A 16806-nucleotide genomic window follows, 5' to 3' on the forward strand; every position below is an offset into this window, starting at 1 on the left:
GGGTGGGGGGGGGGGGGGGGGCAAGGCTAAGAAGAGAGAGAGAGACAGGAAGGAAAAACGAGGAGCAAAATCCCAAAAAGGCTGCACCGCTTTCAACTATTCCTACTCAATATACGGCCCCCCAGGAAGGATCCAGTACCTCGACTCAACCGTCCAGCGAAAACCGTGGCGACGCCACAGCTTTTGCGCGCTTGGGAGATCCCTCTCCTTCAGGAGTATGCGTGTCGCCTCTTCCGCAACAGAGAGAATCGTTGGCGCTCCTGTCTCGACGATGACGTCTGAGCGCGTTTCGGCCTCGGCCACGCAGTTGACGCCGGGGGCAAGAGCGGAACCGTCAAGATCTATCTCGACCAGACCCCTGAATACCAGGCTCGCCTCTTCGGGTCTGCCGGCCTCGCGGAGGAGTATGGCCAGATCGTGGCGTGCCCAGAGGATATCACGACCGTCGCGACCGCTGTCACCTTCCGTCTCTAGCCGCGATGGCGACATCGAATCTACATGCAGGGCGGCGTGGATGAGGTCCCGGAGCATGTCGATGGCCTGGTTCAGCTCGCCTCTGTCGGCCAGGAGCATGGCGCGGAACCGGGTGAGCTGGGACCACCGGGCGCGCGCGCAGTGACCAGGCCCGATATCCTTGGCAAATTCCACGTACTGCTCTGCGCTGTCGAGATCCCCCATCTGACGGTATATGAGGACGAGGTTGAGGAGCGAGTCCATCACGACGGTGTTGTTATCCGATCCCAGGACGCGCCGGCGGTAGGCCAAGGTCTCCAGGCCGATGCGTTTAGCGTCCTCGACGAGGCCCAGCCGGCGTAGGCACGTGGACGAACCCATCTGCGACATGGCGTGGTCCTCGGACGTGAGCTTCGCCCAGGTGCAGGTGATAAACCCGTAGATATTGAGGGCGTCGCGCAGCTTCCCCTGCGCCTGCAGGGCCTGGGCTAGGTACATGCCGCTCTTCAGCGTGTCCTGATGGTCCGGGCCCAGGAATCTCGTCAGCCCCTTGTATGCGTGCGACTGCCACCGTATGGACCCGTCGAGGTCTATCATGTGGTACATTGCCAGGCCTAGATGGGACTTGGCGTAGTACTCCAAGTGTGCGTGGGTTGAGGCCGCTGGGGGGTTTCCCCAGTCCTGCGCCTCTAGCCTCTGGAGGAGCCGCGCCGCCTCGTCAAAGTGCATGTTGTTGATCTCCTCCATGGCCCAGTCGACGACGCACCGGCGCACAAAGGCGTGCCCGGCCCCGAGAAACGGCTGTACCTGGCTCACCAGGCTTCTCCTGATGGCGTACAGCTTACCCGTATCGGTGCCCGTGATGTTGAGGAAGAGGGCAATGCGGTAGTGCACTAGGTGCGAGAGCGGCAGCAGAGAGCCTTCCGCGACAAAGCTGGGATCGAGTGCGGCCTTGTAAGAAGCTAGCAGGAAATTGTCGAGCATTCTCCTTCCCAGATGATCGGGACTCAGGGATGAGGCGTTTGTCCATTCCTGTATCTTGGCCCGGATCATGATGATGGGCGTCAGGTCTGAGATGCCCCGTCTGTAGTACACGTACTCGGCCCACAGCATGAATGCTGTTTTTCCCATGAGCTCCTGGAGTAGTTGGATAATAATTTGCGCCCTACGGGTGCCATTCCTCTGCTGCAGTAGGTGGTGGTGCCAAGAGGAAGCCGCGTAGTCGTAAAAGCCGCCGAGCTCGTGAATGAAACTGGGTTCCGTATGTGGCGCTGTAGAGTCGGCCGTGAGGATGTTGTGCTCGAGGACACTATAGATCAGTCTGGGCTCGGAGTACAGCCGCCGCGTCAGTTCGGACAGGCAGATTCGTGACAGGGAAAAGTGTATCTCGTCGTGGTTCATCGGGGCCGGAATAAGGCCCTTGGCCACATCTTTCTCGATGCTGGCGTCTCCACGGTGGCCGGAAGTGAGGAACTCCGGGACGGACGCGTGGATGAAGCGTACCTTGCCATCTCTGAGGTCGATCAGCGGCCAGCAACACTCGTTGATCGTGGCCGCCGGTTCCTGTAGCCAGTCCAGGGCGCTGTAAGCGTGGGGGGACTTCGTCTTTAAGGCGACCACCATTTCTGCGATCGAGAAGGGGCGGACGGCCCCCGCTGTCAACATGAATATATTCCTCCTAATGAGGCGCTGGTATTCGTTGAGAACCGAGCCCTTGTCCCTCAGCAAAGCCGCGTACATGGCGCTCAGACCCGGGGGGAACCGGTGCAGGCGGCTGCACTGTTCTGTCCTGGTGGGCGCGGCCTTGATATACTTGAGCATCATCTTGGCCCACAGGAACATGCCGCGCGCCTCCTTTTGGATCTTGACCAGCAGCTGGGTCTCCATGGCGACCAGGCACATGTTCCGCTGCACCTCGCGCTTGACGAAGTGCAGTATGTCTCTGTTGATGACGTCCTTGTCCATCTCGATAGTCTCTGCCAGACATTTGTGGTGACGATACTCCGAGTAGTCCGAGTAGTGACCCCTGGCAAAGACAATAGCCCGGCTGGAAAATGACCGACCGAGCGTCTTCAGGTCGTTCATCAGCTTCTCTGACGCCTTGTCCTCCCGACACTCGTCCACGGCGTCGATTATCAGCACTGAGTCTGGCAGTGCCTCAAGCACCGCCTCCACAGGCTCCCACAACTCGTCGAACGAACACTCGTCGTGGAACCTGTACCGTCTCGTGAGAGGCTCGACATGCTGCTTTAGTATGGAATCGAGCTTCCTAGCACCGCCGTTGAAAGCCTCTGCGTGCTGTCGTATTGCCTGCACCAGGATGGACGTGCACACGGCTGCCGCCCTCGTCTGAGAGTTGCCATCCGTCTTGCGGAAGAAGTGAGTCAGAACTGCAGGCTTGTGCTGCTGCATGCGGCGCCCGAGATATTTGGCAAGTATCGATTTGCCGCTACCTATTGATACCGTCCGCTCCGTTAGTAATGGTTCTCGGAAGAAACACGTCCTGTGGAGGGTGCAGATGTATATGACTTGCCAGCAATCCCGTGAATCCACAGGAGTGGAGCTTCCGCCTGGGATTCACACTTCTTCCAGACCTCATTCTCCAGGATCCATTCACAAGTTCCCTCCTCCCAGCTGTCGTCTGGCTGGGACTTGGCCGGGGCCAGCTTCTCTAACCACTCCAGGGCAATGCGACACCGGTGGCCCATCTGCCATGCTGGAAAGCCGAAAAGGTTCAGAACGTGGCCAGAAGAGATGAAGATGGAAACCGGTGAGTAGAAGAAGGGGGCTGCTACGTACAAATATGGTCCTCGTTAATGATCGTTGCCACGGCGTATATCTTATCCAGAGCCACACCTTGCCTTGATTGAGCTGCGGACTTTTAGCACATTGCATACAGCTTTTTCGGTTGTTTGCTGACCAGAGCCCCGGCTCTTACCTATGCCCGACTCCATAGACAATTCTTTCTCGAGATCGTCCGATTTTTCGCGAATGTCGTCGATGATCCGTTGGATCTTGTCTCGTTTCGGGCTCACCGCAGCCTTGAGGTAGTGAGCTGTATTCGATATACGTCAGTCAAGGCCTAGGCATCTTGCGAGACTGACAAGATGGGCAAGAGAAGAAGAAGAGGGGGGTCAGGTGACACATCTGAACAGAACCCCGTTGTGTGTCTGATGGTGACCATGGAGAAACAGGAGAGCAAAGAGAAGAGCAGGACGGTGTCGGACTGGAACCCCTCGACAGAGGTCTCCTAGCACCCTCCACCTATGCAAGAGGCCTGTGACTGCCGCGATGAACCGGGCCGGAAGGAAAGAAACAGGGACGGAAAGGAAGTTGGGATCCGCGGTGTAGAAAGGGAGCCCGTACTGAACCGCCCAGATTTGTAGTACTCTGCTGCCCGGATCGAAAAGTTAATGCATTGAGCCAAGATGTAAGCGATGGCTGAGGAAATCCGGGGCGACTGCGTATATATGCCGAGATATTTGTCCCAGCGGTGCATGCTGTTCAGCATCGTAGTCATGGCATGGCCAATCTCGTCAAAGACGGCCATTTCCTTCTCTGCAATCTTTTCGGACATATCAGCCAGCTGCCAGAATCAGTGGGATGTTGGGTAAGTGATGCACGACATGCCCGTGAAACTGCATGCTTATTGTCGGTTCGTACTTACCACGAGCAACGTCCGGATCGCCCCCCATACGAGAGACGTCCCGACTGGATCGTGCTGTATCATGACGTCGACAGTCTTCTTGTACTGTGACAAAATATGGATCAGGTGTTCCACGTGCACCCACAGCTTGGATTGTCTCCCAGCCGCCTGTGTCCTCATGGCTTGCGCCTGGTTTATGATGGCAGACAGCTCGTCTCCCGCCAGCCCATCCTGTGGAATATCGATGCGCTTCCCCTGGTCCTTGGTAAGTTTCGTGTTGAATATCTGCAGACGACGTAGTCAGAAGACCTTTTCCAGCTTCACACGGTCCACCTATATGCCTCGGAACGCTCCCGAAAGGTAGTGCGGATACATGAGCCTACCTCGAGCGCCTGCTTCCAGCATTCTTGTCGCCTGAAGGAGGCGTCGTCGCTTATGGAGTTTGTTTCCATGTCTGTGTACTGCAAAAGAATGGAGATCGAGCACGATGGGCAGGAACCGCGAGAGTTGTTGTTGTGCTGGCTATGCACTGCGTTTCATAGCTCTGCGAGATATGAAAGCAGTGAGCTACATGAATTGTTGCGGAAGGAAGGAAGGAAGGAAGGAGCTATGAGAAGGAGCTATGGGAAGGAGCTACATAAATATACCCTCACCTACGCACAACACCAAGGTGGAAGATGGGGAGAGACCAAGACCTTTCAACATCGCGTTCGTACCCCGTTCGGTAATTCGTGACGCTGGTCCCCCTATCTTCGTGTTCCCCGTCGCTGAGAGACGCTGCATGCATAGGCGTGCATCGTGCGAACTCCCAAGCCTCGTCATAACAAGGCTGACTTTCAGAAGACACATGACCAAAGAAAGAGGAAAACGTTGGACGATATGTACGGGTTGCATTGCTGCCCAACCAAGCCACAAAATGAGTCTTCTCAGGAAGGGAGAGTAATGAGGCAAGTGGTCAGGTCGACGGCGTAGTCGTGGCGAAGTAGCGGGTATGAAGGCACCGTAGGTGTCTACATTGGAATAGTAGGTTAGGTATTCTATAGTAGCAGAGTTCTTCTCGTCTTGTATTCTTATTGCCGTGCTTGCCGCACAAAAATAGTAATGTCGTCGAGTGCCGACAGAGGACGGAGGACAGCCAGCCAGGGAAGTATCAAGTCACCAAGTCATATCAAGCTATCAAGCCACATCTAGAAAGGACATCAGGAGATCATCAAGAAAGACCTAGCTAAGGTTTAAGGAAGAAGAAACTGCATCTGATGATCACACAAGTGCAATTATCCGCTTCCATCCACTCTCATCCATCCACTCCGTAGACTGACTACCTTTACAATTTACAGCGATCCTAGGAGTCGCACGTGACGTGGAATATCCCGCCCCCTCCCGTGACAGACGTCACGTCAGGCACGAACGCCGACTCCCTTCAATACAATCTAACCCGTCGTAACCGTGGCATGCTTTGTTCCGCAACGAAGAATCCCGAGTAAGAGTCTTGCTACACTAGCTTCGGCGGGCTTGAGGCTTGGTTTTCGAAATCTTGCCCCTCAGCACCACCTGTTGGGGTATGAGAAAAATCCGAACCAAAGAATCCGACGACGACCAGATAGCCAGGAAATGCAATGACGAGGTACGGGACTCTTTAATTTCGAAATTCCAAAATACTCAACAGTCTTTAGATTGGAGCACATTGCATAGTCCTAAATTGGAAGAACTACGCAGACCTCGATGTGGTCCGGCCGGGTCAAGACATAGTCGCGATTATCGTTGACGTGCACAGCACTTCAGGCGTCTTATGGATCCATAATGCTGCGGACGACTACCTAGACAGGGTTGGGAGAGACTTTGCAGGTTACAGAGTCATTGTGCCCTGGAAATCAGGGCCGAACTTTGTCTGCTATGGCAGTTGCTCTGTTGCTCTTGTTCAGCAGGCTGAGACTGCTGGAGACCCAGATGCCCCTACTGGCGATGATCAGGATGCCTAGTCAACCAGAAGAGGCCGAGAACGAATCTCTAGCTACGTGATCCTTTCTCGGGTGGTCAACCGAAAGGCGGTCTTCTCAGAGCACTGGATGGTGATGAAGGGTGAGACTCCCTGATAATGAGGAATGGTCAGGCGAACTTCGCCCGCACTGGTTGCGAGAACGCGTATAGCATCCGTCCCATCGGCTCAAGCTTGTATGCTCCTCCTGCAAATGATACTACTCTCTAGATCAGCCAATATATCGCCAACCGTTCGTGCATGCCTACCATCTTGGATCGGAGGGAGCAGTTCCTCGTCTTCGTTATCACTATACCCGTCGATTTGTTCGTTAAGCCCATCGACTGCTGCCAAGACTCTGTTCCGTTGCGAAGGGACTCTGTGAGCTTGCATCTGAGCTTCTGCATGTATCATCAGCAATTGCCATCCATCCTGTGTGAATATTCAGATCAAACCTGCACTTGACAAAACATCATTGTGCTTCGCAAGTAATGTCTCTGTCACGCTCCTGAGGCTAGATGGAACCTCTGTGCTGCCCCGCCATGTTCGTAGTGATCCCATGAAATCAGCCGTGCTTTCGACCGACGCCAGCGATGTGGCAGATAGGCTGAAGGCGCATAGCACGAAAACTTCGCGGCCTAGAGTAACGAGGATGGTGTTGAGAAGGGTTCGAGCCGCTCTACGCCTGCTCCTGGTGGCAACCGCTAACCGTGTTTGAGCTCCGTGACTTTCGTGAAACAGAGCAATTACTTTATCAAATGAAGCCAATGCCTTTGGGTCAACAAGATCAGTGCTTTCAAAGTATTTTCGCTGACTTTCCAGCAGCTCAATCTTATGAGATGTCATTTTGCATCAGAGAGGCCGGGTGCGACAGAATGGAAAGACTCCATATGGAAACTGACGGAAGTCCGCTCAGTTGTAAGCTTGGAAGACACGGCAAGTCACGTGCTTACAGGCTGGCTTGAAGAGTGTCAATTTTGTCGCTACGGGATTGGCCCGATAACTGGTGCCACAGTTGCCGACATTGTCTGCTAAGGCATACAGCCCCGCTCCAGGCCTGATGCTACAGGCTCCAGGCCTCTACGTTCAATTCAACCACTAATTCGGGCCGCAAAGCCGCATCTTGCCCTACGACCAACACCCTACGTATACCAGCACCTCCGCCTGCTATTGGTTTTCGTGTCTATCCCCTCCACTGCTTTCTCGCATCCTTAATACCATGGACGAATCTCAAATTTCAAGACCCGTAACTTATGCGGTGTCGCGATCCCGTGGGAAGCAACCGGGAGAGTCCGCGCTCAGCGCGAAGCTGAGGGAAAAGAGGAAAGCAAAAGGGCAGGCGAGATCCTCTGATGAGTCTGAGTCAGAGAATGAAATCGAGTCAGGTCGGTTTGTACGGTTCATTCACATGGCGCGGTCATTGATTTACATGGTGGAATAGGCGCAAAGATTTTGCACAAAATGTTCAGTCGCAAGGTCGTTCTACATTCTGACGACACCGTGGTGAAATCTGGGAAGCGCATTGCCCTGGGCGAGGCAGAGGCGCTCAGAGTCGCCGTGCTTGCTGGGATACCCGCCCCTCGGGTTCTTGAAGCGAATACAACTCCCGATGGCCAAAGCATTCGTATGAGCTACGTTCATGGACAATCGCTTGATACGCTTTGGCCCAGCATGACGATCGACCAGAAGAAGGACATAGCGAGGCAGCTTCGGATAATCGTCGAACAGATGCGGTCCGTTGCTCCGCCAGCCAATCTCATCGGCGCTTGTGATGGGACTGAAATTCGCGACACGAGAGTACATTTCACCTATCACTCGCCGCCGTGTCAAGACGAAGAGGCCTTCAACGAATTTCTTTTAGCAGCTCTCTACGAGCATACGCCTCCGCTTGTGCGGGAGGCATTCACTCGCCGATTGCGAACCAGCCATCGCGTTGTCCTTTCTCACTGCGACTTGACACCAAGGAACATCCTAGTGCGGGATGGGAAAATCCAGGGGCTTGTGGACTGGGAGGACAGCGGGTGGTATCCGGAATACTGGGAGTATGTCAAATTTTTCCAGCGCACCGCGGACAGAGACTGGAAACTGTACGCGCAGGAGATCTTCCCCGAGTTGTACCATGAGGAACTGGTCGACTTCATCGCAATGTCAAAATTTCAGAATACGTAGTCAGCCATTTCGCCATCATATCTAGAGTTGGCCACAATCTGCAATCTCCAAAGCCCTATTCAGTACGCGTTGTTTTCGTCCTCTGCCTCCATCGTGGCATCAATCATGTTATTCAACCCGGTCTGATATTGTTCTGAAGTGATGTGACCGGCATGATATAGTGTATTTAGGGCACAGTCAACCCACTGCTGGCAGTTGAATTCAGGATCATCGTTCGAGACTTGAACCGACTCCATCAGGCTGTCAATCTCAGAGGACGCCACGGAATGCTTAGTCTTGCCGACTCTAACCTTCTTGGCGAACGTCCGAGATGTCGTGGGATCGAAATTCTTGCGACGTCCAAACTCGAACTCCCCTGTCAAGCCCCTGACATGATAGAAGTAATTGGTCGAGCCCTCCTCAGGCACAAACCAGAGTCCGGTGTGCCTCCACTTTGAGTAATCTAACGGATCACCCTTGTAGACGGCGATTGTAGACCTTGTACTTTGATTTGCTCGGCATGTTGACTGACGAAGTGGTGGGAGCACAGAGTAATTCGCAGGCTGCGATATGTGTTTGTGCTAGCGTGATCTCCAACGGACAGACTGGCAGATGTACACACCTTCGAGCAATTGTGAATCGATATAGAGTAGGTTTTCCTCCGTTCGTCAGACCGTGGAACTCGCGGGTATTGAAGTTGATGTCTGACAAACACGAATCCATTAAGAAGCCGCAGATAATCCAGGTACTTGTATCAAAAAGCCTTGAGGGTAACAATCTCAGTGCATGCTTGTTTTTACATTGTTGTCGTTTCAGCAAGCGCACGGCACCAGGGTGATATCCAATAGTCATCGTCCAAATACCTGGTCATCCCAAAAGGTTGGTACGCTTCAGGGCGCGAGTGGGTGGGTATTGGAAAGAATACACGGCGGCTACAGTTATGGATGAGGCATTGCTACAACTGGAACTGGGATAAGTTTATTTTCGGCCCTATACCCAGAGACCAACCACAGCGCCTATTGCGGGGTCCTTTGACCACCGACGCGTCCCTAAATGACAGCCTTCTGCTGGTAAACGACCAACATGCCGTTAGGCTGCATGGCGACGATTCGTCACAGCATGAACCCAATGGACTACCTCTCGCAAGTCCCTGCATACCTCAACTTACCATGAATGAAATGCTTTCTTCCAACTCGCAATCATTATAGTATCGGCCCTAGGGGTCCGTGACAGGAGCTCCAGCCCAAGCCTTCAACTCATAATGGTGGGTCATGCCCGCAGCGACTAGTAGGCTATCGTCAGCAAGCGGGGTTTGGCTGAAAAGCTCGAACGGTGATCCAAGGTGCCCCACGGGCAACAGTCGATCAGCTGCGTCCAATACCCCTGCTTTGTCATTCAACCTCTGTCTATCATTGGCTGCCGCGTCGTGTAGATCGCGGTCATACGACCATAGTCTAGTTGCAGGCTCTGCCGGGTCCCCTGTGCCGATTCTACGTACCTACCAGCTCCCCCAAAAGGTTTGTCTATGTTAGGGCTCGACCCTGAATTGCCTATGGATAAATCCAATGGCTTCTGAGGCTGCTTTGCGCCCGTTCATCAATAACCGGAGCTCGTGTCATCTTGGTCGGCTTCAACTTATATCGAAACGAGCTTGTCAAGCACTCAGAACCGAAATCGGCGACTACCTCTGCCGCTTTTCTAGGCGCTCCAGGCGGCGCGCTTAGTAGACTCAGTAGCAGATAGCGGCGAGTGTCAGCCCCTGTGAGCGCTGAAGACTCCTGTTTCGCAGCGCAATTGGCTCCAAATTTCTGGCACATTGTAGCCTTGATGGGTAGTCGCTGGCCTCAGTCTGAGCAGCCGGCGGGAACCTGTGCTCGTGGGCCACGAAATGTGTAGGGGACTGAGGAAAAGCCAGCATCATCAACCACAGCATCCATGCTTCAATAGAAGTAGTACGAGGAGGTCGCAAGAGGGCTACTAGGAAGAAAAAAAAGATAGAGAATAGATAATCATCAAAATTGACCCTGATAGTTACCTTGATTCCTTCTCAGCTCTTGGCTGCACGACTTCATCACTCTCTCCATTGTGTCTCCCAAGTCCCTGACAAATGTTCGTCTCTTTTGGTATGTCTTATTGTGTGCATATCACCAGATGCTGGCATAGCCGGAATATTAGATAACCTAGCCCCGTCGGGGGCAGCACCGGCCGTATCAACGCTAGGTTCGTAGCATCGCGATAGCTATAAGAAGAAGCAGAAAACCTAGATCGATACGATATAGCATACCTGCCCCTTCAAGGAAGAGGCAGTCGTGGACGTGATGGACCGGATATCAATAGATTCACCGTCAATACCAGCACTTATAGTCTGCCAGTGAATGCATATAGTCATTATTGTTGTGTCTATGCTAGAAGGGACGACGGATCTGACGTTACTATAGTCGAGTCCCGCTTACCTAGGCTGTGAACTGATTTACTATGACTCGTAGGGGATAATAGTGTATTGATCATCCACCCCCTTCCTCGTCCTATAAGGAAGGCGGTTCCTTATACGATCTCTTCCGTCCTGATGGCCCCACGTCAGTAAGATTCCTCCGATGGCCCTGACACCAAGGTAGGTTGAAGGCAAGAAGTAGAAGAAGGAGGAGGGGGACGAGTCTTCGACGCCGACTTCATCGGAAAACACAGAACAAAAGAGAAACGAGAAAACGGATATAAACGTAGGGAAGACCCGTATATCTGACCAGGTACCTGAGATGCACCGTGACAGCCAACTTCGCGCAGATCGGTCGCCTCCATGATCTGACATGACATATCGGTCCGACCACATCAAAACATCGATCAATGTAAGGATCCTCATCTCCCGAGCCCGTCCATTCGCAGATAGTGTCCGTTCCTCATTGGCTGCAGTCCGGCGCGCACATCTGCACCAGACACCCAGCTGCGGTCTCTGCGGTAGTAGCCGTAGCCACACGAGCAAGTGATATCTGCCAAAGCTTTCTCGTACTCGTCTTGCTCGGTATCTCTGGATGGCGAGATTCTGCGAGAAGGATTGCCTGGAGGAGGCTCTTTCGGAGAAGGCTTTGATGGAGGAGGCTTTGGTGGAGGAGGCTTTGGCGGCGGCGGAGCGGATGGGAAGCAGGCCATGGGGCACATGGCTACCGGCTCGGGGTTCGACGAGGACATTCCGTCTTTCCCCTGTGGCACCCCGAAAAAAGTGCAGACGGTCCAGTGCGACGAGGCAGGTGAGTTGTCGGTTCCTAGGCGGTCATAACCAAGTGGAAAGACAGAGCGGTCGTGTCCAACACCGGTTGCGGCCCAAGGCTGTGCCGGGGATCGAGGCCCTAATAAATGGCAGGGAAACACGGGAAGAAGGAGAGAGGAGACGCCTTGGGAACCGGCCGCGCTGGAAGGACGGCGGTTGGCGGGGGTGTGTCGGAAAGTGTCGCCTAACCTTTATGAACCGAGACGGATGATTCTGACTACATGAGCGTGACGTGGCCGAGATGGCACCTCTTGTGATCGATGCAAGTGCGACTTGTGACCAACCAAGACGCCCGCCGATAACACATGGGCGGGGTAGCCTTTTGCATTTTATCCTCTAAGCTCGGCTGATCTGACTGGCTGTGATGATCTTCCAAACCAAGGGCAGGTGGCTCGAATTCCCAAGACCAATCCTTCGCAGGAGCCTCAGCAGCTTTCCGCGACCTCTCGGGGGTAGTTGCGGACCATCTTGCCCTAACCTATCCGCGTAATCAGGGATCAGGAAACGGTACAGCATCTACCTCGCACTTTTTCGACGGCGGAGGCACGTTGCCATGTTGAAAGTAGGCTCGAATTGTCCTAGCCGTACACGAAGAGGGGGCGCTCAGTGAGGAGTGCTGCTTCACATGTCAGCTTCGGCCGCCTTGCATGCCTATATGCATGTCAGTAGCGGATGATGGCGTCTTACCCCAACTCCATCCTGATGGAGCACGGCGGAACCGGGAAATCTGCCCGAAACCTTTTGGGCACTGAAGATGTGTCAGGAAACTGTCCGTTCGCTAGTTCGACATGATGTAGCAAATCATGTACATCGTGTACCATACCTGTGGAGTGGCGTCGCCGGATCCAGGGTGGTGCCGATGAGAAGGATGGGCTCAGTCGTGTTGGCGCCAAGGGGTCCTGTTTTTCCCGTAAGCACGAGCCTTGACGATTTCGTTGTTACCGCTCCAGAAGATCAAGGGTTAGAGGTGCCAAAATACCATCAACATGCCATCTCGGCTTCATCGACCAAGACCTGCAGAGCATCTGCATCTCGGCCCAATACCATCCCAACACCTGGCTGCGATTCTCTAGGGATTCAGCGTATTCGGAGAAGGAGTCGTCGGACATGCCGTCAATGACGCCATTGTCGGAACACATGATGGACGCCAGGATCTCTATGTCGAAGCTGGGCGATTTCTGGAATGATTGCTTCCTGGCAGCCAGGGTGAACCCGTCCCCGTTCTCGAGATCGACGAGGACCTTGCCGAGATATTCGAAATACTGTAGCGGCGTGTAGACGGAATCCCTCACGAGGCGTCGGACGTCTGAAGCTGAGATGACGTCGGGTGCGAGGGTTCGCGATGAAACGGGAAGTGGTCTCCGCGCAAGAGAATCCAGGAGGGCGTCGTAGCGGGACCGTGTAGTCCTTTCGTCCCCCCTTCTGAAGAGGCACGAAGACGACCGTGAGCAGGTGTGGAAGAAGTAGTCGAGGATGTCGTCGGCCTGGGCGAGCGGAGCATCCCACTTGCTGCCAAGATATACGTCCGTGTCCACCACGGCGTCCAGCACGACCCTGTGGACTCGTTCCGGGTGCAGGTGGGCAAAGAGCTGCCCGGGGACGGTCCCATAGGACATGCCCCAGTAGAGAAGCTTTTCCCTCCCGACATGCCACTTTGTGCGTTGCCAAGCAGCTTGCATCTCGGGGGACGCCCCGTTTTCCACCAACAGGTCTCGTCGACGCAGGTCATCGACATTTCTCAGGCCGAGCAACGCGGCTGCTGTCTTTTCCCGCCATTCACCATGCCGTTCGACAATCGCCACCATGTCCTCGGCAAAGGGGGCCGCATTCATGTAGTAGGCAACGCTATCATTATTTCCAGCGGCCCCGTCGATGCATGCCCGAGTCAGAGACTCTGCATGCGATAGTTTTGCTGCGAACGACGCCTTTGTCGAGGAGATGGCCTCGCTCGAGGAGCCCTGGATGTTCCAGTGGTGACGGGAAAGGTTGTCCGGGAAGCAGACGAGTTTGGGCGTCGTGTATCCGATACCCCTAGGGTCAAACCCGATGACGTCGAAGAAGAGACCCTGCTCATCATCTTCCGATGCGTCTGCGATTTCCTGGAATATCTCCCCTCTCAGGAGAGTGTGGACGACCCCGGACGCGGACGGGCCACCTGGTCGTCGTAGGTAAGCGCATCGTTCTGGGCTCTGAAGTCATACGGTAAGAGGAAACTTTTACCTGGATTTATCAGAATGGCTCCACCGTATCGCGGGTCGGTGACGGGAACCTTGGCTGGACGTCTTAGGATGGCCATGGAAACTGTCTCTTGGCCACCCGCCTTCCAGTCCATGGGAAGCTCCAAGCGGGCGCACTGGAGGCCATCGTAGCAATCGTGGTAGTCGAGCGACGTGGACGGGATAAGCTGAAAAAGGAAAGGAAATATCAGTCATCAGTGGGTGCGTACGTAGGAGAGGAAACAGCATGAGACCCACGTCGTGCCATAAATCCCCCCCAGTTTCGCGCGCGGGGTATGGCCGCGAGCACGATTCATCTGGGCTGACCCGACTGTAGGGAGCGAATGTGACCAGGCAGCACGGTATGGAGAGGACGAGGACAGCTTTCCACCACTGTGTCATGGCTAAGGCAAGACGTAAAGGCAAACGTATAGCGGGAGAGCATAGAAGAGGGCTGGTGCCGCGTCCTGAAATGTAGCCGAGGGATGCTGCGGTTGGAGCTGGGAACGTTTACGATAGAAAGCTTTGTAGATACCGAATACGTGTGAATAACCAGGGCTCTATGGCAGAGAGCTTATTCGACGGGAAAGAGAAATCTGAAAAGAAAGCTATAGATAGGGCACAATCTATCTGTAAGACCTCAATGCAATGTAGGCTGGCCATAGTGATGCCCAAAATAAGATGATTTGTAGAGGCGGTGAGATTTGAGGAATATCATTCATCTGTTTCACACACTTATACTTTGTGTGTCATACTTTTTGGGTTGCTCGGGCTGGCCTAACCAGCCTGACGAGCAGAAATATCCTTGAGTGCTAGATTTCATAAGGACGGTGTCGGGATCTTATAGGAGGAGAGCAGGATCTGATATAAGACCTCTCTCGAGTAGCGTTTATTATAGTCGCGGGAATTAACTATTAGTAGGTTAAAGAGTATATAGAGGCATTAGTAAGGATACGCTACTAACACGCATATATACATACGTTCAAGGCACGTAAGGTGTTATGTAGCGTAAACTCTTTTGTCTTTTCTTATAATCGTAGCGCAGAACTCGACGCTCTTATTGGTCGAGTCCCGCTTACCTGATCTAGGAGTAGATTTTCTGCAACACTATCGGAACACAATAGAGGACAGCTCTACTCTCCCGCCCACCGCAACGGCAGAGAGAGTATGGCATCCTTCCCTCCAAGCGCACTCTCTGTGCCTCAGCATCATATCTCACCGTCCAACATGCCCTCTAGCGCCGAGTAGAAGTCGGACAGATCCGGCGGGTTCACGTCCGTACCCGGAGCGGGGATGCACAGGGACAGCATCCTCGTGAAAGCGGCCCCGAGCCGAAACCCCGCCACTCCTTCCGATATGTATCGGGTGTGCAGCCAGCCGGAGAGAGCGGCGACGTCAGACAGTGTGACACCAGCGCCGGCGACGGGCTCCAGGCGCTTCCTGACAATCTTCTTGAGGGGCGTCCACTCGGCAATCTCGATCAGCACGCAGCCCAGGGAGTGGGCGTCCATGTGGCGCTCAAAGGCCTCGGACGGCTCGCCCAGGGCCATGGCGTGCCGGTAGATATCCCGAGACAGGTCCGCCGTCGGCTGCTCGCTGATCTCGGTGGGCGAGTCCTGCCTGGCAAAGGAGAAGCCGCAGAGGTGGGGCTGGCCGAGGCCTGCCGTGCTGCCGCCGTCGACTGCGGTCGAGCCGTCCGAGACGAGGATGATGTTCTCCGATCGCACGTCCTTGTGGAGCCAGCCGGCTGTGTGGAAGCTGAGGAGAGTCTGGCAGACCTGCGCTGCCAGACGGAGCCGGGTCCCGACGTCGGGGAGCGACCCGTTGGATCTCGAGAGCACGTTGTGCAGGGGCTGAGGCTGCCCGCCGGCCGAGGGGAGCCGGAACACCAGGCGGAACCCCGCTTGCTCTTCGGTGTACCCCACGCAGGGAAACGTCTGGAAAGTCGGCGTGGGAGGCTGGGAAAGGAGATCCGCGAGCCCTTCGACACGCGACCTGAGCTTGGCCTTCATCCGCGTAACCACGTGCTTCTCTTCTATCAACACCGGGCTTCCCTCGTACAGAGCCGATCCGATGGTGGACGACAGCATGCGGATCCTGCTCAGCCGAGCTGGATCCAGGACAGCCGGGGCCCGCGGCGGTACGGAGGGCACCCCGCCGCGAGTGCGTAGTGAGAGCGTGGCATGCTGCGCCCTGAGGCCGGCGGATGCGGCGAGTCCATTCCTCATGCCGGAAGCTGTAGCCGCGTCGTAGAGGGATGCCTGGAGGTCCCGGAGACCCTTGATGTCATGGCTCGCTTGGATGGTGAGCCGCAGCGTCTCGTTGACAGCGTGGGACGTCTGCGCCCGATGGGAGATGTCCAGGAGAGACCAGAGTCCATCGACGAGTCCCGTCACCTCTTGTATGAGCTGTGCAAGCTTCTTCTTGTCGACGGCCGCCCACCACAGCCGCTTCGGCATCCGATTCGCGGAGCCCATCTTGGACGACTTCTCAAGAATGCCTCTCCTGGTCTCGGTCGAGACGATGCTGGACAGGACGGAAGATGCGGACTCGTCTGCCGCCCCGGAGAGGACCAGATCGTCGGAGCCGTCCGGTGGCGCGACGAGTTCCAGCTTGTACCTCTTCCTGAGAGTCTCGGTCGAGGATAGCAGCTGCTCCAGCTGAAGCAGGATGAGGGCAGCAGGATGCCTGCTGGGCAGGGGCGACGACGGCTGGCTAGGCGGGGAGTCGAGGTTTATGGCCCTGGCCCACTCGATGAGCCGGTACTCTTGCAGGATGAGCTTGGTACGTTCGACGGCCGCATCCTTGTCCATATTCCGGGCATCGGATATCATGACAAAGCCCTTGATGCACCCGGCAAACACCTCGAATGAGAGCGACACAACGGCCAAGGCCGTTCCTGGATCCATGGATTGTACAGAGAAGCGGATACACTGACGAAGCAGAAGTCTGCAAGTTACCTCTCCTCCCTCCCCATCTGTGGACCGTAGTATTATTACTATGTATATCCTGCCTAGAATGCAAGGAGGAGAAATCGAGAAAAAAAAACAAAAAAAAAAACAAGGAACGGGGCAGATCAAGCTTATCCGAGACCCTCTTTGGTCCT

The 16806-nt window shown here is 54.8% G+C and overlaps 4 protein-coding genes across 4 annotated transcripts; 1 reads left to right on the plus strand and 3 right to left on the minus strand.

Annotated features, from left to right (window-relative positions):
- Positions 1-102: 102 nt before the first annotated feature.
- GMORB2_6565 (Tetratricopeptide (TPR) repeat) lies at positions 103-4804 on the minus strand (the record flags this gene model as incomplete). Its single annotated transcript, XM_035468535.1, has 9 exons — positions 103-1571; positions 1623-2906; positions 3035-3169; positions 3253-3324; positions 3392-3508; positions 3820-4039; positions 4121-4384; positions 4483-4628; positions 4747-4804. The coding sequence occupies 9 exons, from the start codon at positions 4802-4804 to the stop codon at positions 103-105; spliced, it is 3765 nt and encodes a 1254-aa protein (XP_035321669.1).
- A 2489-nt stretch (positions 4805-7293) lies between these two features.
- Positions 7294-8243, plus strand: GMORB2_6566 (Choline/ethanolamine kinase; the record flags this gene model as incomplete). The annotated part of the gene is made up of 2 exons (XM_035468536.1): positions 7294-7459; positions 7516-8243. 2 exons carry the CDS (start codon positions 7294-7296, stop codon positions 8241-8243), a joined length of 894 nt encoding a protein of 297 aa, XP_035321670.1.
- A 3731-nt stretch (positions 8244-11974) lies between these two features.
- GMORB2_6567 (Proteinase) lies at positions 11975-14102 on the minus strand (the record flags this gene model as incomplete). Its single annotated transcript, XM_035468537.1, has 6 exons — positions 11975-12100; positions 12172-12232; positions 12308-12383; positions 12464-13639; positions 13705-13888; positions 14028-14102. 6 exons carry the CDS (start codon positions 14100-14102, stop codon positions 11975-11977), a joined length of 1698 nt encoding a protein of 565 aa, XP_035321671.1.
- An 806-nt stretch (positions 14103-14908) lies between these two features.
- GMORB2_6568 (uncharacterized protein) lies at positions 14909-16609 on the minus strand (the record flags this gene model as incomplete). Its single annotated transcript, XM_035468538.1, has 1 exon — positions 14909-16609. The coding sequence occupies one exon, from the start codon at positions 16607-16609 to the stop codon at positions 14909-14911; it is 1701 nt and encodes a 566-aa protein (XP_035321672.1).
- Positions 16610-16806: the final 197 nt, after the last annotated feature.

This window comes from Geosmithia morbida (assembly GCF_012550715.1).
Source record: "Geosmithia morbida isolate 1262 chromosome Unknown scaffold_6, whole genome shotgun sequence".
In the NCBI taxonomy this organism is placed as follows: domain Eukaryota; kingdom Fungi; phylum Ascomycota; class Sordariomycetes; order Hypocreales; family Bionectriaceae; genus Geosmithia; species Geosmithia morbida.